Below are 24,704 nucleotides of genomic sequence, written 5' to 3' on the forward strand. Positions count from 1 at the left end.
ATAAATATATAGTTCTTATGTCCTACTCAAAAAATCAAGTACAGGCTATTAAATCCAGTAATCATTATGGTGACGGTCTCTAATAAGTTTTTGTTGCAGAAGTATGAAACTCCATTCCCACTAACATAACCGGGGAATAAATTGAAATGTTCATCAACAAACCAGAAACTTTCTTAATGGACAATTGGAATTGCTGTTTTATAACTTGAAATTGCTGATGTTTCTAATACTCCTTACTTAGTCCACGATTCTCTTTATTATGTCCTACTTTTTAGCCATTCCTTTTTCTCAAACTGCTACACCCCTTCCTCTCAGTAACTATTTCACTTATAATTTACTTTTGCACATTGTCCTTTATATTTGCCATAATTATAATTTCTCCAACAGTTCACCCTGTGTTATCTGTTCACCTTCTGCCTACATAATCTACTTACTATTAATCAATCTTCTGTACTGGTCCTCTCTCCCCTTTTCATTTACAGCTAAATAATACTATGTGTTTTCTGTTGCACTGCATGAAACTGTTAAAAAATAAACTTGTTTATAATAACTCTGTAGTAGATGGATTTCAATGGTTATGCTGTGAACGGAAAAAATAATCCATTTAAGTGCCAGAATGGTGCATGGCTTGATCTTAATAAATGTTAAGCACCCCCCTGCTTATGTTGTTAAGGTCGGGTCCCATGATAGGCAGTAATCTGAAGAATGAAAACACTGAAACTCAACTGTATGTCATTATTTAATGACTTCGAGCCTTAGTGGTTTGTCCAAAAAACACATATTTTATGAGGAGCAGACCAAAAATATGAAGCAATACTATGATGTCCTTCGAAAATCTCGACACTTGAGAGGTATAAGTGTAAATGTAATGGACAGAGTATGGTACCTGAGAGCACTTGTTAAGTGTTGCAGGTTTGAAAGCCAGGAAAACAATTATTTTTTCCCCTTTAAGTAGTAGTACGTGGAGCAGATAAAGCTCCATGCACTACAAAGAATTATGATCAGTTTGCTAATCATAACTTTAAATTATGTGTTCCTGAGGTGAATTCTTTGGTATCCATGCCTCAAACACATAATAAGCAGGTTATAATTGACAAAATTATCATAATCCTCTATATAATGTGCCAGTTTGCTAAATAATCAGGAATACAGATGTATGTATATTTTTATACAGGTATAATTTTGTCTATTTATACTATTTAAAATATCCATACAAATAAATTTAACTTGAGCATTTTATGTATTACCCTATAACTGCATTTGCCTAGTAACTGTAATATGTGCAAACCTATTTCTGTGATCCTTTCTGTCCTGGAATCTGCTGAAAAGGGTCCCAAAGTCTAGACAGATCATCCCAGTTAACAACAAGAAAGAAAGAATGTACTTCATATTCTGCTGTTTTTGCTGGTTGTTTGAATAAATTATTAAAAATTAGATGAACTGCTTTTTTTCAACATTTACAGTGTTGTTCTGCACAAGACATATTTAATACATATTGCTAGGTATACTATTTTATGATTACTTTTCTTTTTCCTTTATCAGGTTGCCAGAACACTCATGATCTTGCATGTCCCGAAGGAAATTTCAGACCCCAGTCTCATCACCAAACATTTCCAGTGAGTACCAACAGTAAGATGTTTTGGGATGAATGGTTAGTGCATAATGCCGTGTTGATTTAGAAGTTTCGTACCTGGGTGGCTGACAATGTGTTATACTGGAGTCCTAGATTTCCTTGTATCATCTTTTTTTAGTTTGGTAAACACTCTGTTAACATGAAACTAACATACCTGTCCACAGTAGAAAGTTTTCAGACAAGGTGACCTGTATTTTTTTCTTAAACTAGACTGTTGGCTTTTTAATGGCTGGCCATGGAGATAAGTGCATTATACACTAACTTTACATTCCCACATTTGCAAAAAGATGTGTCTTAGACACTACTTAAAGTAATGTAAAGCATTTTACTTAATGATATAACAAGGTAACAACTGCAGTGACAAAATAAAGTGAAAAGGTGCAAAACTTGGCAGTTTTCTTTCTGTTGCCAAGTACTCAGTAAACAAACTTTTTATTAGTTTTAATACCATGTGAGCCATTTTAAAATAATAATCTCATATAGAAGATCTGTTTTTCAAAGAATGAGAATATTCCTTGATAGGTACTATGATCTAGTTCATTCTTTCCAGCAGCCATCATTTTTCATCTTTTTTATCATACATTTCCATAGATGGGGACAGACACACAGCTGTTATGATGAACACCGTACCATCATGCTTCAGCTGTATAATTGTGCTCATCTCCTTCACCCACCATTTTTTTTGTTCCCTTTGCACAATTAAAACCATGATTTGTGCTGTTGACAATAACATTTCTTGCATTTCTACACACTTTTCTGTTAAATTGTATGTGATTTTTGAAGCTTCTCTGAGTCCTGTACCACTGGGTGGAAGGAAGTTCTTTGCAGGACATGAGGGCGGTCTCCAGGTCCAAGGTTAAAACCAGAGTTTCTTCACTGTCCGCTGTGTTCAGAAGGTGGCCTGGCTAAGGCTTAATGCACCAAAGATGAGTCTGAAATTTAAGTGGCCACTCAGTACTTGCAGGGAATGGGATCATGTCTGATTAGCAGGGATGGGAACCCATTTCAGCCAGCCATTATGGTAGATGACCAGAAGTCTGGATGAGGTATGATGCTGGCTCCCAGCCTTGAGGATGTATCCCAATGTATGTGCACTGCATGTCCCTGTTTGAATGGTTCAGGTCTGGGTCTATTCATCTTGATCTTGGGGGACAAAACCCTTAGAGTCATCTATTCATAGACTGTCAGGTCCCACAAGGGTGGACAGTCTTGGTCAAGGAGATTCTGTTGGATGAGCTTGTACAAAATTGGTCAAAGAGAATCTGTTGGATGAGCCTGTACAAAAGTTCATGGCCCACTCCTGAAACATTAGATGCTTCTGTTACTCTTGCTGGGAACTGGAGTCATGAGTGCAGAATTTCTTCCTTAGTTACTTCATTGTGATGCTAGCTGTATGCCTGGAACCTGCCCCGTAAGTACTGGAATCAGTCAGCCTGATGCGTAGTGGGTACGTATTGTATGCTTGACCTCATTTGATTTATTTTTTGGGGTTATAGGGAGACATGTTGATTTGTCCCTCTTGTGTTCCATTTGGTAGAGCTTGTTGGAGGTGAGGTTGCTATCTTAAAGTGAAAAATAACAGTAAATCATCTGACTTCTTGAGCCTCCTCTCCTTGGATGGACTCTCACATGGAGACTTCTTACGGCTTATGAGTTTTTTCATGTTTTGACCTTTTTCCACTCTCTCTCCCTCCAGTTGATAGAGAGTTATTGGACTCCGTGTTCATCCCAGCTTTGGATCCAGTCTTTAGAGATACTGCTGTGGGAGCCTGAATGAAGTTATGCTCTATTTCTTTGACTTTATGGATGGCTGATTCCTAGTATAACCCCTCCCCAAATAGAGATATGTGCCTTTAAATCATCCTAGATCTCAGTCCTTTGTCGTCTTTGCTGGCCATTGATAGCACCTGATACCACAGGCTTAAGTCACCCCTGTCACTTGACAATGAGTCAAAATTTTTGGACACATATGTTAATGAGGTGTACCCCTGTACCACAGTGGGGCTTAAGGCTCCATCTCCTTTTTACATAATCTAGTCTTTCATGGTAGAACAAACACTCAAAAAGCTAAGACTTCCCACAGTCTGACCTCAAGGAGGACCTTTTTCATACTCTCTGTTTGTTAGACGGGATCCCATGTTGTCTCAGTAATGTGAATTGTGTGAATGCTATGCAAAGACTGCAGTTTTGGGTGTGTGCTTACAAAGAATGCTGTGGTTGAGGTTATCTTTTCGGGTTTCCTCAGTTGTTATGTTTTTGTGACTTCTTTCAAGAACGTTTTGGACAGGCATGTTAGGCTCTGTTCAATGAGTTTCTTCACTGTCCACTGTGTTCAGAAGGTGGCCTGGCTAAGGCTTAATGCACCAAAGATGAGTCTGAAATTTAAATGGCCACTCAGTACTTGCAGGGACTGGGATCATGTCTGATTAGCAGAGATGGGAACCCATTTCAGCCTGCCATTATGGTAGATGACCAGAAGTCTGGATGAGGTATGATGCTGGCTCCCAGCCTTGGGGATATATCCCAGTGTGTGTGCACTGCATGTCCCTGTTTGAATGGTTCAGGTCTGGGTCTATTCATCTTGATCTTGGGGGACAAAACCCTTAGTGTCATCTATTCATAGACTGTCAGGTCCCACAAGGGTGGACAGCCTTGGTCAAGGAGAGTCTGTTGGATGAGCTTGTACAAAATTGGTCAAAGAGAATCTGTTGGATGAGCCTGTACAAAAGTTCATGGCCCACTCCTGAAACATCAGATGTTTCTGTTACTCTTGCTGGGAACTGGAGTCATGAGTGCGGAATTTCTTTCTTAGTTACTTCATTGTGATGCTAGCTGTATGCCTGGAGCCTGCCTCGTAAGTACTGGAATCAGTCAGCCTGATGTGTAGTGGGTACGTATTGTATGCTTGACCTAATTTGATTTATTTTTTGGGGTTATAGGGAGACGTGTTGCTTTGTCCCTCTTGTGTTCCATTTGGTAGAGCTTGTTGGAGGTGAGGTTGCTATCTTAAAGTGAAAAATAACAGTAAATCATCTGACTTCTTTAGCCTCCTCTCCTTGGATGGACTCTCACATGGAGACTTCTTATGGCTTATGAGTTTTTCCATGTTTTGCCCTTTTTCCACTCTCCCTCCCTCCAGTTGTTAGAGAGTTATTGGACTCTGTGTTCATCCCAGCTTTGGTTCCAGTCTTTAGAGATACTGCTGTGGGAGCCTGAATGCAGTTATACTCTATTTCTTTGACTTTATGGATGACTGATTCCTAGTATAACCCCTTCCCAAATAGAGATATGTGCCTTTAAAACATCCTAGATCTCAGTCTTTTGTGGTCTTTGCAGGCCATTGATAGCACCTGATACCACAGGCTTAAGTCACCCCTGTCACTTGACAATGAGTCAAAATGTTTGCACACATATGGTAATGAGGTGTACTCCTGTACCACAATGGGGCTTAGGGCTCCATCTCCTTTTTACATAATCTAGTTTTTCGTAGTAGAACAAACACTCGAAAAGCTAAGACTTCCCACAGTCTGACCTCAAGGAGGACCTTTTTCATACTCTCTCTCTGTTTGTTTAGATGGGATCCCATGTTGTCTCAGTAATGTGAATTGTGTGAATGCTATGCAAAGACTGCAGTTTTGGGTGTGTGCTTACAAAGAATGCTGTGGTTGAGGTTATCTTTTCGGGTTTCCTCAGTTGTTATGTTTTTGTGACTTCTTTCAAGGACTTTTTGGACAGGCATGTTAGGCTCTGGTCAATGACTTCCTCAGAAAGCAACATAACCCCTCCTTTGTTAAGGTGCTTTTCTTCTTTTTTAGTGTGCTCTTCTCCCAGGAATAAGAGGAGACTCTGCCACCCTAGCTGGAAACAGTGGCATCCTCTGCTGGCCCTTTCATTTTGGCAAAGCCCCTAGAGGATGTTTTTGCTAAATTAATTTTTGCAATCCCTACACCATCAGGGATATATTGAGAAGTAATAGTTTTCCTGTTTCAGTCTAGGTGAGAGAGACATCCTTTGGGAGGGGGACAGCAGAACTGGGTTTGCACTGCTCTAAGTTATCCCTACTTTCACATGTCCTCTTCCCCTGTCATCTCTTTTTCTTTATGTGCTTCTTTCATGGTAGAACTTATGGGATATGTCTGGACTGACCACACTAGGGGCAGTAGAGGCTGTCTCAGTTTCATGAGAAAGACAAGGGCTAGCCTTTCCCACCGCCTTCATTCTTCAGTCCCATGAATCAGTTGTTTTCAACAAGATGTTGACCTTAGCAGCCCATTTGCGTTGAGGGAACTGTTTCGACCCTGCCAACTGCGAGTTGCTAGGGTCTGTGTAACACCTGGAGCATGCTGCATGAGCTTCCAAATGGAATAAATTCTCTTTTTGGACAGACCAGTAGCATTTATCACTCTAGACATTCATTTATAAGTATCCTTGATGTTTCATATGGTTGCCTGCTCAGATCTCAATTAATTGTACAAGTGCTCCTTTTGGGAATGTTGCTTCACCATCCCCTTTTGAAGAATTCTTTTGCTTTGAGAAGCATGGATTTCATATTTGACAGGCTGCTCTGTCTGGTTTGGACCTGCAACTCTATGGGTTCTAGAATTAATTATTGAGCTAAATACTTTTCCTAGCACCAGAAATGTACAAAATATTGCTGTTGCCTGAGACCTGCAATTGTGGGTTATCCTATTTGTCCATGCAGGTTTTTTCACCAAGAAACGTGTATTTATTTTAAACATGTTCATGCCTGCTGCACAGCTCATTGCAGCTGCTGAGTCTTGCAGAGCCCCATTGTATTCTGAACATGTGCTAAGAGTTTGAACTAATAAAGGAGAAAATGATGTGACTCCTGATTGTTGACCTGTGTTTAAAACAGCCCAGCAAATATGTTTAATTGCCTGTTGGCTATTGGGCTGTTATAATACAAATGACTGGGTGGCACACACTCTATAGTTGTTTTTATTATCAGGCCATTGTACCTGTTTTTACCACCCACCTTGACCAGTTATGCAGCTGTGCCAGTGTTATGAAGCTGGTAGGAGTGTGAGGTTTGACAGACATAAAAATGATTAATATGCATTGGCTAGCATGTCAGTCATAATTTAGAGCCCTACCATCCCTGCCTTCAGCTACTGTCTTTCTCTATTGTCTTTTTTTCACTGAGCTTAAGTAACCATTCAAAAACAGGCTTTTAGCTGCAAGTGGTACAGTTTCTGAAATGATTTTCTGTTAGTAATGTAAGTATTGTGGAAAATGGGTGTTGCAGGTACCTGTTTGTACTTCTTTTATAGAAAGACACAGTACAGACGTGAAATTCTGAAGTCCCTGGAGCCATGGGGAGTTGGGGGCAGAAAACAAGAATAATTCCATGCTTTATATGTTTCAGCAACTATATAATAGACCTATATAGTAGTAATAAGTAGCTGCCTACATTAACTCAGATGTCCACCATTCATATCTTATGTATAATCTTATGCAAGTTTCTGTAAATTACACCTAAATAGTTCAGTCATGTGTAGCCACATGACAAATGAATAACTGGGCTTCAATGAAACTTACCATAACCAAAATCAACAGTATGCAAGCCATCCAACTATAACTACCTAGATATGCCTGTAGTAAGATTGTAGGTACTACTAAAACATCAAACACATGATTATCGTCTGTAGAAGCAGGAAGATAAGGACCATTCTTTCTGTGCAGTGATAATAATGTAGTGGTAGTGGTGTGGCATTTTGTATATAGACACAGAATGTCTGGTGGTGGGTAGTAAATACCTATTTCTAGTATTTACCTGCACCAGGTGTCATATAGTAATTTGGTGCTTAAGTAATCAAAACACTAAGCCAGAGTTTTTGTGACATTTTTTATACAGTGTTCTGCTTGAAACTGTAAACCAGAACAGTTTCTGAAAAAGCAATTATTCCCACCTTTCTCATCTCATTCCTGCTTCCTTTGATATCATAGTTGTTAGGAGTGAGGACCCCTACCAAATTCCATCTGAAGGGGAGCAGGAGTTGTACAAGCCACAAGGCTGGAAGACATCACTTGAAATGGTCCAAAAGAATGAAAAGACAGAATTGTTTTCTCTCTCTCTCTTAGGAGGGATGTGTAGTAAAGTAGCTAATTTAGAATGCATTTAAAAACTAACTCTAAAACTTACAGCTTGTGAAGTGTCAACTTTTCTTTTGGTTTCTGTATAGAGGAGTAAGAGTATCTTGTATTACTAACACCAAAGCCTCTACCATTTATTTGCTATTTTATTTTGAGGTTCACATCCCAGAAGTGGCACAGCTTCAAACAGGTGAAGTAATTACAGGGCTTGACTATGACGGTGGCTAGAACTTGATTTGATAGCAGCCTTGAAACATCTTTATCAGAGAGACAGTGACACAGATGTATGAAGAGTCTGACAATATTTCTAGATTTTAACTCGTTTGCTTTACTTTTGTTTGTGAAAACTAATTCAAATAACAAAATGTTGACTATATGTTGAGTAATACACACACACATGCACATGCACGCATGCACACACACACACAGACACACATTCTTACACACCCACACACAGCCACACACCCACACACACCTATTTCCACCCATCAACAAACAACCCCTTCCTTGTCCATGAAACAATCAGAAAAATATAAATTAAATAATTTTGTATATGTTGTAAACATAAATCTTTAAATTATGATTTACAGAGTGCAGCACTCTACCTTTTTGAATTGCATGACCTATCAAGTCAAAATCTGCTGATGGGATCTTTTGTATGCAGATGTCTGTAGATATAAATTTACACACAAATGTGAGTATAAGTTTAAATGAACATATGCTGCTATGAATTTTGGTAAATTTCCATGAGACATAACATTCAAAAAATTCTTCTGATATCCCTGTGGTTTTAACAGTTAACTTTTTCTAGATTCCTCTCCCTGTGTCTGCTGAACATCAGTTTTCTCCACACAGAACTTAAACCCATTCTTTCCCTGTTGTGGATTGGCCCAGAACCACAGGGAGAGAGCCATCTAGAGACCCTGATCATTCAGGCTGCCTTGACAGTTGCTTGTACCCTTGCTAGTATGTCAACTGGGATGGCATTTCTAATGGCCCTAACCCCACTCCAGGGCTAGTGGACAAGTGATCTGAGTCACTGGGGAGGGTAACAATACCTTCCCCAAGTGGGTACAAACTACTGCATACCTTCTTTGAAAGTTACCATCAGGTGGTGGCTTGGTGAGCTGAATGTTCATATGTGGCCATGATTTTTCATCATGTCCCTCCTGCAAAGGATCATTGTGTTGCATGGCTTGCTCCACCCCACTTTTTCCCAGGATGGCTATGCCTACCCTTCCCACACCAGCTCTGGCAGCTATCTCAGCTGCTGTTTGAACTTGGGTCACCTGGGTTGCAGTCAGGATATTATTTCTGTCTACCACCAGTGTTGTCGGACTACAGTAAATCTACAAAACACCAGCATCAACAGGCAAATCCAAATGACAAGAAAATCCAAAGAAAATGCATGATCTAAACTCAAGGACCAGATAAAGGTTTATTTATAAAATACTTGCAAGCTTTTACATCAGGAAAGTTGCTTAATCATGTATGAAAGCATGTAAAAACAAAGCTAGCATTTAAATATCAATCATATCACATTAGTTAACCAATCACTTTACTTTAGCATTGTGATATAATGAACTTTTTCAATATTGCCACAATTATTTAAAAAAAGCAGCATGTGGATTGTCTTGTATAAAAGCATTAAGATTTAAAGCTGGACTGTAATAACTTGCACAAAACAGCATATTTAAAGATCTCTCCAGGGATTCAGAAAAAGGCTCACAGCTCATATTACTTGCCCGACACAGTTTGGTAATTTAGTACGACATTAAGTATGTCTGTGAATCGTACACTACTGCTGTCAGATTTGACAGCGCTAGTGTTGACTCTAACAGGCCATGCATCAGATTGCCAAAAAAAATCCCTACACACAGACAGAGCTAGACACCACCACAAACATGTTTCCACCTATCAACAGACAAGCCCAACTACAGTCAATTAAACTCACAGAATCACTCACCCATTCATCAAGTCACACTCGTGTGCTTCAGCATACACAGGAACACACACACGCACACACACACACACACACACACACACACACAAATACACCTGTTTCCACCGGTCAACAAACAAGCCCCCTAAAGTCCTTCACACACTCACAGAAACACTCATTCATTCATTCACACACACACACACACACACACACACACACACACACACACACACACACACACACACACACACACACACAGTAGTACACATCCCACCACTATCATGTCTTCCCTGAGCTTATGTGCACCATGAGTACTCCATTAGGAGTGAATCAGTACAATTTAATAAAAACTTTACTTGGCCAAGCAGTTCTCTGAATCTCTTGTTTTTTTTTTTTTATCATTAGTCACCCCCCCCCCCCATCTTTCTCATTGTCATGTAACTCTGCCAATGAGACCTTCCACCATGTTGAGACACCTGCGTAGGAAAATATTCATGATAGGGTGGTCTCTGAACTAGAACGGTTTAAACTGATGGGGAAAACTGCCAAGCAAAGGCTTCCCCATCACCTTAAGTCTTTCTGAATCCTTGCCATTATTTCAGTAAGACAAAAGCACATCAGTATAAAGAAGCATGTCAAAAGATGAATAACTTTTCATTTAAATGTCATAAGCTTAAAATCATTTCAAGCCACACAGAAAAAAAGAATTATATATTTTAAGATCTTACCTAAAAATGTTACTTGAGTATAGTGGCAACAACATAAAGCACAGCTTAGTTATTATAGCAACGTGCTTTTGTTTAAGTAATACCTCTGATACTTGGAATAACATTGAGACCAGGCTGTTTATAAGTACATACTGTAGTAATCTACTTATATGTTTTCATTTCAAGTTAGATATTAAAGTAATTTCCTCCATACATGGAGTTAACCAATTCTCAGTCTGTAAAATCAAAACAGTAATCAATAGAAGTTTCAATGACACATTTTGCAAGTGCATTTGTTAAACTGTGTCTTCTAATGCCTAAATAATGTTTAGAAATCCTTTCTTTTAAAACCTCTGTAGATTTTTTCCACATAAAATGCAGTGCATTTACTACAAATTGCCAGGTAAGCAATTAGTTTGTCTATAACTGGACCTCTTTTATCAGCCTGTTCAATAATTATATTCACATTTTTCTTTAAAGTATTCAGTATTATTAATTCATCTTGAGTAAAGTATGCTTTAACCTCAAACATGCATTTAGGCTATAAAGATAAACCCTATTTTTGGCAAGAACAAATAATAAAACAGGGGCACTTTCTTGCTTTAACCGTACACATTGGAGCCGATTCCAAAAGATTTGCTGTCAGTGTAAGTCTACCTGATCCCGAAAGACCTGCTTTCAGTATAAGTGACTCATTTCAGTGTAATGGCTGTCTATAAACAGGCTTACTATGGGGATCAGATTCCAAAACACCTGCTCTCAGTCTGCTCTTAGTGTAAGTGCAAGTCTTTTGAAATCAGGGCCCTCGTTAATGTGTTAAAACAAGTACTATATTTGTATCTCCAGTTATAGTTCATATATATATATATATATATATATATATATATATATATATATAAAATATCAAACAGTTTTTCTGCTGGCTTTACCAACCAAAATGTTTATTTGGCAATATATAGAAAAATGTAAGACATCTATAAGACATCCTAAATACAGGATTTACATTTTGTTGTTGTATATCTTTCTTTTCATTCTTTTCTCCTTTTTAGTAAATTTCTAGAAAACTATAACATTAATGATATTATGTATAATAGTTTTTAGACATCATTAATATATTTATCTAACAATGAAGAAATTTACAGTCAAAACTTCATTTTAATTTTTAGTGAATTAGATATTAATTTTAGTGTGTCAATTTCTTGACGTACTGAGCTCATCAGCTTAATAAACTGTTTTGAGTTTGGGTAGAGTTTCTTTCAACTGAATGTATTCGGCTTTTTAGTGCAAGAAGCAACTGGAGCATTATATAGTACAAGTAATTTAGAGATTATAAATCTATAATTCCAAATAGCTTGACGAAATAATTGACTATCTTATAAAAACACATTTATGAAATATATGATACCAGTCTGCTTTAGTTTCTTGTTTATATCCCAAGCATACCATATGGTTTGTAGAAAGTTTTATAAATACATTTCCAAGTATAGATTTTCCAAAATGAGGATATTGATGTCTTTGAAACAGATTCTAGAATTTATTTTGGTGTTTCTGTATATGTTCAGCGTTTTTGTTTCTAAATAGTTAATTCCAAAAGGTATTTTGTATGTTTTGTTTACATTTTCTTAAAATGTTAATATGTCTGATAGAGATTGTATAAATTAAAATGCTTTCCCCAAAATTATACTGTGTGTGCAGTAAAAGAAAATATGGTTAGCTTTGCAAGAACAGTTAATTTCTTGTAAATGTTCAGCTTAGATATTAATAACATATAGCTGTGGGCTTACTGTAAAGGCATCCTGTTATAGAAAAAAGGAAGTTGACTTTCTTTGAGCTTTCAGATGCAGAAATAAATGAAATAAAATACAGACACTTCAAGTGACGCAAAGATGACGTGGAGAGACTTTTTGTGAAGTCTTCGGATACAGCATAACCAAGGAAGGACATAAGAAAGTGTCCAGGCTAGAAATAACCAGGGACTTTTTCATGATACAAACTGAAACCAGAAGAATAAGTCACAAGGACATTAAAAATAACATTGTTTGACATTTAAAAGAGTATATAAACTGGACAGTAATTTTCACTCTTTGGTGACGTTTTTAGACTGAGTGTTCATCAGTCTATCTAGCTGTGTTATAACAGATTTGAAATAACTCTGACAGTATTAACTGTTTGGCAAGAATTTGTACTAATACAAATAAATAGTAATGGATACAGTATTACAGTGTCTGTCTGGTCAGCCTAGCTCTCTGCTAATAATATTTTACAGTGCTAATAATATTTTACATGTCTATGAGAATTGTTGTACTCTTGTAGTTACTAGTTATTTATTCTAATATTTAGGATAACTTTGTCTTTCATTAAACCCATGCTTTTATGTTATGATATGGTTTCTTGTACTATGAATATGCCTAAGTTTTTTCTGTGATTACTGAAAAAATTGTAAAAATAAGAAACATTGTTTTGCGTCTAGTGTACTAATAGGTACTTGACTATATGGAGCTTTTCTCTCTCCAGGCTATATCATGCTAAGCGGGACATGGCTTAAAAATACTAATAATAAATAAAATGTATATTGTAATTCCTTAGCCATAGTGTGTGGGAGTGTCTGTCACTAATTTGGTAGCTTGTACAAAAGTCATGCTGTTCTTCACCTAATTAGCAGGCTGCACATGTGTATCTGCCTTTGAGTAAAGCATGTGCGCTAACTTGTGGGTGAACAATCATATTGCTTTATATCCATCCAGTGTAGTAGGCCAGAAGGAGTGTGCCACTTTTGATTACTAATAGCCAGTCAACAGTAGTAGGGTGCTGCTTCACTGCAGTCTCATGGGGTTCCAGTTCCTTCTGTAGCCAGACAAGAAAATCATCCAGAAAGTATCTCTGCATCTTGTTAGCCAGTCAAGAGCTGCATCATAGCCTGAAAAACAAAACAAAAAAACAGTTGATCCATGCTGTTCATTTTTGGTTATTAAAGATCATGTGCCTTTTTGACTTTTGACTGAGGAATAGGTTTAAGGATGCACGGTTAGCAAACAAGGGAAGGCAGGGCAGATAAGTTGCTTTTAAGCCAGTTGGGAGAACCTTCTTAAGCCTTGGCTAATCGTCAAGAGAATTGTGGAAGTACTTAATTGGAACTCTTTGCTGCGTGCCAGAAGGGTAATAGGAAAAAATGGTGCTATATCTTGGAATATTAATAAAGCTACCATGTTGTGTTTTTTTTTTCCTGTTTGCTCAATAAGTGAAAAAGAAAGCCATACTACTGCTTGTGTTGCAGTAAAACATCTTAATGTTTTCTTTGGCTTTCTGTGTTGTTTCCTGGACACAGTGGTTGCAGGACTCTAGCCACAGCATTGGTAAGCAGAAACACCAAAAGACATTAATGCTTTTGGGAGCTGATTGTAAGCCACTCCAAAATTACTCATACCTCTTCTGAAGAAGATCACATTGGTGACCCATAAGAAGTGCTCAGCACTACCCTGGAAAATGCCCCGTATCTGCAACCCAGGCACCGCTGAATGACACCCACTCATTACTAGAAGAAGCAAGAACGCTATATAGAATTTTGATTCAAATGTTTAAATCACCTTCCTTTAAGTGTATAATGAACATGTTTAGTTTTTCTGCTGATTTCACATATTAATGTAATGGGGCAATTACAGTTAAAAGAATTATGTGCTAAACTTCTTCAAAGTCAATTTTCTGAAATGTTTTTTTTCTAGTTCAGAATACAGTTTTATAAGCCAAATGGAAGATAAGTTCACCTTGTTTGTTGTACTAAGTGTGATTTGTGTATCAGTACAGAGATGTTATTTTGTTGCTTTTCATTTCTATTGCTTTTTTAATTGCCTGTATTTCCTTCTAGTGAGGCTTATCCCAGCTGCACTGTAACCGATGTTCAGTTGTGCTACGATGTTTGGAAGCTAATGAAGCTCGACACTGCGAGGTATGAAAGTTGAGATTTTTCTGCTATGGAATTCATTAGACTAATTGCTTGTAATACTTACTTGCTTGGTATACTCCTACAAGAGACTTAAAGTCATCTAACCAGTGTCTGTTAAAAGTACCTAAAAGTCATCTAACCAGTGTCTATTAAAAGTACCTAAAAGTCATCTAGTCAGTGTTTATTAAAAGTACCTAAAAGTCATCTAGCCGGTGTGTATTAAAAGTACCTAAAAGTCTTCTATCCAGTGTTTATTAAAAGTACCTAAAAGCAATAACAAATATGATGACAGTGCTCCTACTACATACCTTCCTAGAACATGGCATCAGTTACCCCGTAATTTTTAGAATATTCATGCTCTTTCCTCTTTTAAATTGCATTAGAGAATGGACCACCTGTAGATCACAACCTGATTGGTGAACAAATGTTCTCTAGCAGGGTATTAATCTACAGATAATGCCCACTGAAGAATGAGTCCACCACTTCATGGCAGCATATCAAGCCACAGTGCAGCTCGGACTGAAAAACCTAACAACCACCTTTATTTTACACTCGCTAAGCAGTGCTTTTGATGTTTAGTGAGTGTAAAATAAAAAAAAAAAACTAAAATAAAAAAGTGTGTGTGTGTGTGTGTGTGTGTGTGTGTGTGTGTGTGTGTGTGTGTGTGTGTGTGTGCGTATGAGAGAGACAGAGAGAGTGAAGAGTGAGAGCGAGAGTGATTGAACTTTCTCTGGCAGCAGTTAAGAGGTTTGCATACCTCTCGACCTCTTAGTTCAACATATCTAGATAAAGTAACCAACTCTGGAACTAAACACCAACAATTGTAGAGGCACAACAGGCCAAAGATAAAGAACTGGAATACAACCTTATTGCTTAAAAACGAGTTAAGCACTTTTGTCCCAGTAGCTTGTAGGGACTTCTTCAGAGCTAACAAATTTCAAAAACACATTCTTTATATAGAAATTACCTTAAAATCACCTGACACAATAAAGCAATGAAATTTCCTTAGTCATAGTACACAATTAACCCATTAATAAAATTAAATAAACTCTTTATGTTATATAAAACCTTCTAACTACAAAAAAATGCACATAAAACACATATACTATAAAATTAAAACCCTTTATAATTTCTCAGTTTTAAAATGCAGGTTATATTAATGTTTTCATTTAACTCAGAAGTCATAGTATCATTTAACAACAGTTGCCATTTAAGCTCACATAATTCCAAATATTCAGGTACAGTCCTCCCTTGTGAATGAAAATTTACTTGCTGCAGCGCTAAAAACCCAAAACTATGCTCTCTTTATAAATAAATATGTCTGTATATAGCATTCGTTTGTTTGGCCTTATTGATGTCATTTAGATGTTCATGTATCCTCTTTATTCTCCAAGAGGTTTTCCCAGTATAAAATGCGAGGCATTTTAAACATTTCGCTAAACAAACCAAATTGCTGGACTGACAATTATAATCTCCATTAATGAAAATGTTAGTATTCATTAACTTAAACGTAGAATTCAGTGCCTCCTCCAATGAGTGAGGGTCAAACTGTTAGAAACCTTAGAAATAATAGCTAACACTGTGTAGATGTAATGATATCATATACCTTGACCCAGAGGACATAATCAGTCTAATAGTGGATTCATTTAACTCTAACTTTGTCCTCCACTCCCCCTCTTGTATTCCCAGAGCTCATACCCACATCTACACCACCCAAATCTCCCATGAACAGGTCCTCAAGGCATATCCAAGACCAAGAGCACTGTTTCTATGGGGCCACATAACTGGCCAGCCTGAAACAGTACCTGTCAGACCCCTTCAGAGGCTATACAGTGTCAGCGTCCAAAAGGCTTTCTGTAAGATGAATGGAGGGCAGCAACTGTGATCCTCTTATACAAAGATGGGATGCCATTGGACCCAGGAAATTAGAAACCCATAAGTTTGACCAGCCTAATCTGTAAGGCTATGGAAAGGATCATTATGGAGTTAATAAATAAGAAAATAAGAAACTACAAACTCTTGATCCAATCTAGTTCATATTTGTCAAGGGCAGATCCTGCCTATTTAGCCTGGTTAACTTCCTCAAGAAGAACAGTGAAGAAATGGATGAGGGCAAATCAGTACAAACCATATATCTAGACCTCACAAAGGTATTTGACACCATCCTATACTCAGGTATCATAGACAAACTATCCTAGCTAATCATTAATCTGTATATAACTTGCTTGATAGCAAACTTGCTCATAAATGGAGCACAAGGGGGGGGGTTGAGCGTGAATGGCTATCTGAAGGCAGCAAATTTTTGGAGCTCTATAAACTAGTATTAAATTCAGGAAATTATATATATTGTTTCTAACAAAATTACTGTAAATACTTAGTTTATAGTCTAAAGTAACTAATTACAAATGTTGGTGGATTTATACAAGAAATTTCCTGTCAAAATACTCAGGAGTCTTTACACAGCTACTGAAGAGATGAGTAACTTGAAGAACACTCACTCTGATTTGACACTAAAAAAGGAACTTCAAATGGTGACTACCACATTACAAGAATTATCTATAAAAATGGATGATTTCAAAGTTAATCTACAAAATCTAAAAGAGAATTCTCAGAAACAAACAGAAGTTTTCAAAGAAATACTTCAGCAGCATCAGTCAAAGATAACATCCATTGAAACTTTGTTATCTGACATAGATGGACAACTTAAGGAAGAGGAGACACAAGCAGAGTGTCTCTTGATACAAAATACCTGGCTCTCCAAGAAGGTAGATGAACTAGGAAATAGGGAGAGAAGATCAAACATCAGGATTTTTGGTCTACCTGAGAATACAGAGGGAAAGGACATTATTTCTTTCTTAAACTCATGGATACCAGAGGATCTAAATCTTAAAGAAGGCTTTTCATATGGCATAGAAAAGGCACATCATACTTTGGGAAATAAAATTTCAGCATCACCCTCTTCATCTGTCTCTGTGCCACCAAGATCAATTATAATATTTTTTTTATCTTTTATGGATAAATAACTGGTGTTAAAAACAGCATGGAGGAAAATTCCTATAAAATATAATCAAAATCTAATAAGATTTGACAATGGGTACTCCACCAAAGTACTGGAACAGAGGAAAAAGGTGTGGCCACTAATAAAAACTCTAAAACAGAGTAACATCAAAGCTCAAATAGCCTTCCCTGCTAAAATAAGGATACAGCATCTAAGTGAGATGAGAACCTTCAACACCCTGTAAGAAACCTTTCAATTTATCAAAAATAACAACAACATAACCATCTCAGAAGATATGGAATGGGCATCCCCGTCCCTGAAGAGAACCACTGATAAAAATAATTGGACTGATGTCAAAAAGAAGAAGCAGAAAACTGAAACTAAATTACCTACTTCTGTGAAATCTCTCAAAGTATCAACTGAAATCTAATTACTAAAAACCTTTTAAATGGACTTAATGTGTTTCATAACATTCAATTTCATAAACATATATATTACTTGAGTAAAATAAAAAGGTATGTTCTTATATTACTTCATGCAAAATTTATAATTCATAGCTATATACTACTAAACTTTCTATTTCTAACATTTTCTTCCCTTTCTTCTTGTCATATGTCTCTTTATATTTCTTTACTTGTAGATATCTAATTATATATCTAAATATTAGTTTCCTCCTTTCTGTCTATAAGTATATGTTATTAATAAGTATATTCTATAGTTAAATTTACAATTCAGTATTTCTTCAATTAGAGTATTATTTCATAGCTCTGTAATATTTAATGTGCTGATTGCATGATTTTATGTATATATAGTTGTTTGTTTTATTGGTATTGGAACACTAATAGTTGTTTCCTTGACTGCGTTGTGCCCTAATCACTAAATGAAATTTCTTGGTAGTGCTGAAATAGTGCACTGATGTTGCGATGTCCTTGAACGTTATTACAGTTAAATATCCGGTTATATTGTAAACTTTCCACTCCAAAGTAAGAGCGAACTGTAATATAAATGCTATTATCCCACTAACGTACAGTAGATTGGTCTTTACCCGTTTTGGAAAAAAAAAGTTCTGAATGTTTATATTATGAAAAGGAGGTTGTTCTTGGCCCTATACACATTAAGGTGAAGCGGCAATTGAAATGAAGCTCGGATATTTATTTTTTGTCCACTGATGAGAGATTTCCGGTTACGCTCGATTAAATGGGGTTACCATGGTCTGTTGCAGACTGTAAGTGAAAGTCCCTAGATGTATTGTTAGTCGGGTAAGTCTAATACACAACAGAATATAATATGCTAGGTTTTGCTGATGTGTAATATGCTGAGCGCTTCTATGGGAGACTTACATAGATGAGAAATTACTGCCGTTCATCTAGGAAGCTGTGTATGTTGGCAGGGTGAAAGAGAGGAGATTAGTGGCTTATTATTAAGTTTCATTGTTGACTGAATGCTGGAACATGGGGTTACTGGTTCTTAATTTCTGAAGGGAACGTTGTTTGGTTGAATGGTGTGTACAGAGCCTGATGTGGAGACTCTCGGACGGTGCTTTGCATGGCTTACTTTGAATGATAAGTTGGCAGAAAGTGAATTGTTAGTGAAAAACACACTTTTAATAGTAAACTATTTGAGCAGGGAAACAGTCCTCGAGAATGCAGCAAGAAGCAATTAAGTCTGTAGCTCTCACAAGCTATGTATTTAGTGATTTGTATACTTTAGTCGTCGGATGTTTATTGTAGTTGTAGCAACATGCAAGAGTTGTTCAGATTGGCTAGCAGCATGTGCATTCTTTAAAGAAGCAGGAACATATGTATTAATAGAAACAGGCCGAGTAGCTTTTTCTGTTTTTACCTATCATTTGAGAACATGATCCCAGCACAGTTTGTCTGAAGTGTTTTAATAGAGTAAAATAATAAAACAATCTAACTATCCAGTATTTCAGGAACACATCATTTTATTATATACAAAATGTTATGTTCTACTGCTATGAGAGTAAATCTGCAAATACATCCTCAGGAAATCTTTACTTACATAACTTTAATATCTGTTGTCATAGCTGGCTTTAGGCACCAGCAAGCCCTGCGGTCGCTGGGGGCCCCCTGTTCCTAGGGGGCCCCCAACCACAGCAAGTTGTCTTATCTTGAGATTTTGTAACATGTCTGTCAAACCAACAAAAGCTAGTACAGCCAATTTTGTGTACTTAATAAACCAGATGGGTAATAACTTGTATTTATATGTCCTTTAAAATTGAAAGATATCTTCGGTTATAGTAACAGTGTTTGTGTCAAGCAACAGGCTTCACAATCCATTAAATATTTTACCCCTGACATATTACCCCTGGCGTATTTAAACTCTGTTAGTGGACATTCAGTCCCCTAAAACTAACAACATAGCCAACTTTAGGTACTTGCAATACCCGTGGGTGCAAAGGGGCCACCTTAATCATCCTTGACTATATGTGGGGGCCCCACAGAAATTGCTGCTGGTTGGAGAAAAATGAGGAGAAAAAAATGCAGTAATTTCCTGATTATGCTGTTTACTGTGAACTGGTCTGTAAAATGACCCTGTTAGGATAAATCTGATACTGAATATAAGCAAGGTAAGCATTAGAGAGATCAGCAGTCCAGAGTGACTGAGTTCAGTGCAAACCTTGGATTTTAAGAAAAGCTGATGCTTCTAATCTTAAGGGATGGTTTTCTCTTTCAGGGAATTTTATAAACACTGACAGAACACCAGTTACTAAAACTTTCAGCTTATTTGCAGAAGAATTCAGTGCAATGTCTATAATAGCAGAATAAAGGCTCAAAATCATGAACAAGTTCTAAATATTCCTCTAATTAAATTAAAAAGTTAATAGTATAACACCCTTTGCATCAGCTTTCATTTTTTTGGACAATATGTATAAAAGTCTAATGTCTGATTTTATTGACTGTCTGTAATTCTGAATGATTTACAAGCAAATCAATTTTTTTTTTATAAAGGATACAGCAAAACCATGAGAAATTCAGGGAAAGTAAATAAAAGTGACTTACCCTGCTGCTGTTTGACGACTGCTAAATCGCAGTTACTGATCATGTTGTGCTAGTACCAGTGTTGTAAAGTGTATTGCAATTTGCTGAAATAAGTACAAAACTGGTATTGCTATGGCTTATGCTTATGTCTGTGCATGCATGTGCATGTGCGCGCACGTGTGTGTGTGTGTGTGTGTGTGTGTGTGTGTGTGTGTGTGTGTGTGTGTGTGTGTGTGTGTGTGTGTATAAAAAATATCAGTGATTTTTATCTGTGCACACACCCACTAATGCTGGAATATAGACATTATTATTTTGGGTATCAGTAAAAAAAATGTAGGTAATAAGTAATTATATTTTAAAAGTAATGAATAAAATATATCACAGAACATTCAGACATTTATAGGTTCATAGGTTCATAGGTTCATAGGTAGGTACTAGGCTATCGGCCCTGGGGCCTATACAATCCCAGCCAATGCTCCTTAACCTGAACAGGGGTGTGATATGACCCTGTTAGGGTAGAGCTGATAATGGCCTCTGCTCTTAACTGCACCCATTCTAAAACCAGCCCTGCTCAGATGTGTGTGTATTTGTGTGTGTTTGGGGGGGATGTTCATTACTTCTTTAATTGTCATCACAGTCAAACCTTAGATGTGTGCACATGCGGTCATTATAGTTTGTGTTTGGGCTGAGGACAGTGTGGTCATTGTTTCTTTTATTTTTCTTACAGACTTGAGGTTACTATAGTTTGTGCGGGGGCAGTGTACTGTCTAGGAGCAACAAAGTAGAACACATTACTGTAATTGTTATTTTTCACTTTCCTCACAATCACACTTCAGACATGTATGCAGGTAGCTGCCTTTGACAGTTCGGGTTGAGGAAAGAGAAGGCACCTATGTATATGTATGTCAGCAGTCATTTGAAATACATGACTGTAGAAATTTGAACCTCTGCTTTCATCCCAGTCTAACACCAGAGGGATGCATAGGCAATCTTTTTGGGGGATTAGGGAGGCAGGCAGTTCTAAGATAAGACTTGTGTATCCAGACAACAATTAGTTTATTGTGAGTTACTGTTTTGTTATCTTTGACCATTAGACTGAAATGATTTTCTTACTAATGATTTTGTTTTGGCCACCATTGGTTGATAAAATGCTCTAAATGTATTTCAGAACATGCATAACCCAATGCTTCTGGGGGCTCTAGCTTAACTCAGTTATTTCCTAAATGGTTATTACTGTGCTTACTTGGTCAGGAAAGGTGTGTTAAAAGGATGCGAGGAAAATTAAAGCTGAACAGCAACACAATTTCTTTCCTTAATCAAAATTTCTGTTCAAGCTGTCATTGGATGAAAAGGCTGTGTAAAAAGAAAAAAATGCACTTCAGAGGATGTAGGAAGTTATGGCTTCTCAAAAAAGCTGAAGAGTAAAGCAAAATGTGAGAAAAGGAAGAAAAAAGTAATGTGCATTGTATAGGGAGCCCAAGATGGGGGGAAAACAGGGGAAGACCTGTGTGTGTGTGTGTGTGTGTGTGTGTGTGTGTGTGTGTGTGTGTGTGTGTGTGTGTGTGTGTGTGTGTGTGTGTTGAAACAGTAGGCCTAGGGCACCATTTTTTCACAAAGTCCAGACCTGTACATTAGGCCTAAGGAACCATTTCACAAAGTCCAGACCTGTACATAGAGTTGCTGCAATGTATCATTGGTGCAACTAAATGCCATTAACTTTAAATGACCATTTGTGAGATGGGCCAACATAGTGTGATACATAGGCCTGCTGTAATTAAGAGCACTGCAGCTACAGGTCAGTCTGTGATTAACTACTCCTAAAAGTTTGCAGCATGAACTAAAAGGTTGCTTAGGAGGGTTATCAGTGACAGGGTGATATGTAGACTGGAAGTGCCTAGGGGCCCCCAACTTGACATCTGCTGGGGGCCCCCAAAATGCTAACACCGGCCCTGTCTGTTGTTATAATAAGAACAAGGATTACACATATGATATTGATTATTATTTAGTCACTTTAATATAGGGAAGAATAAATACAAATGTTTGTCTGTTTGACTAAGATATGAAAATCATCTGAAATAGATATTATTTGCTACAAGCTTTCTGACAAAGGTTTTAAATAACTCGTGTGCTTTTTTGAAATACTTTACTATATATATTTGAATAACTATATTGTTTTAAACAATTTCAGGAAATGTAATATTCATTGTTATAGGTATTTATGTTTATATAATTAGTTAGTAATAATATATATTTGAATGTATATAAACAAATTCTTCTGTTGCTGAATGTGAAAACACATAATAGTAAATTATTTGACTCCTTTACTATTTAAGAATGTATATATGGAGCTCCAGTGAATGGGAAAAGGAAGTTAGAGGGATAGTCCACCACATGTATCTATCTGATAGACTAGGAATGTATTTCATTCCATGATGGGCAAGTTTTAATGTACAAACTAGTTTAATGTTAATGTTTTTCTTGAGACTTTAAGACATTAATTAGTTTCACCAAACCTGACTTATTTCTATTGATTAGGTTAGAATTAACATCTTACATTGAGAAAGATGGATATTTACAAATTAATATATTTTTTACTTTATGTAGGGGAGATGGTTTCAGAAAAATATAATGACACCTCAAATACTTCTTTAAAATAACTAGGCATGGATATGGATATCTCTTTACTATCTTTAAATATAAATGGTTTAAATAGTCCAAATAAACAATCTGACTTATTAAGATAGCTAAAGATAAATAGTCCCCAATTAATTTTTTTTACAGGAAACTCATTTTAAAATCATTGATAATTTTAGTTGGAATCCAAGTGATTATAAGACTCTAGCATGCTCTAAATTTAAAACTAAGAAAAGGGGAGTAACAATATTATGGAGAAACAATTCACCAAACCCTGAAATAATAATAATTGTATAACTGACACTTCTGAAACTACTAATAAAAGATCTCCATGTTTATCAGCTATCCCAAAACTACTAAAAAGATGGACTGAGTCATTAAAATTGATAGATACCTTTAATGCTATTGATAATACTTCCCTGTTATTCTCTCATCAAGACTATAGGTTTGGCACTCAAACCAGAATAGATAAACTATATCACAAGACCTTCAAACCAAAATTACTTCTTTCTCAATAATTCCATGTCCTCTATCAGATCACAATTCATTAGTTCTAAAATTACAAGTAGATTTTAAACCACTAACATTCCTTTCTAGAATTCCTTCGTACATTACAAAAATCAAAGAATTTAAACAATGGTTAGTGAATGAACTTAATTCTTTTTAGATATAAACTATAATTCAGAAGTAAATATAGTAATGTAAGCTGCCTGTCGGGTGCCAGGATCCGCCACATAATGCAAGCACTCAGGTCACTCCAAAGCAAGTACAAGTATGACTCTGTAATTGTCCATGCTGGTGTGAATGACCTGAGACATACCTCCCTGGACTACATGAAAAGAGACATAGAGGAGCTATCTGACCATGTAGCCCAGGCTGGTATGACCCTGACCTTGAGTAGCATCTTGCCGTCACCAAGAATGATGCCACAGTATAAAGACAAAATGATCAGTTTCAACAATTGGCTAAAGTATTGGTGTCATTCAAAGGGGATCCAGTGTCTGTCAGCCTGGGATGACATGCTTGACAAGCCACGTTGCTTCGCTAGGGACAGCTTGCACCTGTCACCCTTAGGCTTTCGTATACTGGCCAAGGCTCTTGCCACCCCATAGTGCCTTTTTTAGGCAAGGCTCAAAGGACAAACCCACCTCCATAGACAACCCAAGGATAAAAAAACTAAAGGTAATGCTACTCAATGCCAGAAGTCTAAACCTCAAGTTGCACTTTTCGATGCTCTCCTCAGTATGGAGAAAATCGATGTCTGTGCAGTAACAGAAACCTGGTTCAAGGCTCCTGAGAGGAACCCAGCACTACCAGGTTATAACTCATACCATGCGTTTTGGCCCCAAAACTCGGACCGAAGCACAAAAGGAGGGGGAGTATCTATATTCATCAAAGATACCTACACCTCCAGGTTAGTGGCACTGCACAAAGCATCGGAAACCATCCATGTGCAACTAACAGCGGGCAAAACTGCCTTTCAGTTTGTAGCCTGCTACAGAACACCCTCCCTATTACAGGAACCCCACTTGGCATTCCTGAGAACACTGGAGAATATGAAGGTCTCTCCAAACACTATGTTATTGAGTGACTTCAACTACCCAAACATTGACTGGGAAAACTACTCAAGCCCAAACACCCTCGCCCAACGGTTCCTTGAATTTATAAACTCTAACGCAATGGAACAACTGGTCACCACTCCCACAAGAGGGAACAACATATTGGACCTGGTCA

The 24,704-nt window shown here is 37.1% G+C and overlaps 1 protein-coding gene across 1 annotated transcript in view; it reads left to right on the forward strand.

The window, feature by feature from the left end:
- Positions 1-24,704, forward strand: part of TMEM63C (transmembrane protein 63C) — a 2,716,247-nt gene that overhangs the window by 1,911,086 nt on the left and 780,457 nt on the right. Inside the window, exons 12-13 of the mRNA XM_044073895.1 lie at positions 1,543-1,616; positions 14,259-14,339. Coding sequence (XP_043929830.1) covers positions 1,543-1,616; positions 14,259-14,339 — 155 coding nt within the window. The remainder of the gene's footprint in view (positions 1-1,542; positions 1,617-14,258; positions 14,340-24,704) is intronic.

Source organism: Protopterus annectens, chromosome 6.part0 (genome assembly GCF_019279795.1).
Source record: "Protopterus annectens isolate FY-2018-M chromosome 6.part0, PAN1.0, whole genome shotgun sequence".
NCBI classification, from domain to species: domain Eukaryota; kingdom Metazoa; phylum Chordata; order Ceratodontiformes; family Protopteridae; genus Protopterus; species Protopterus annectens.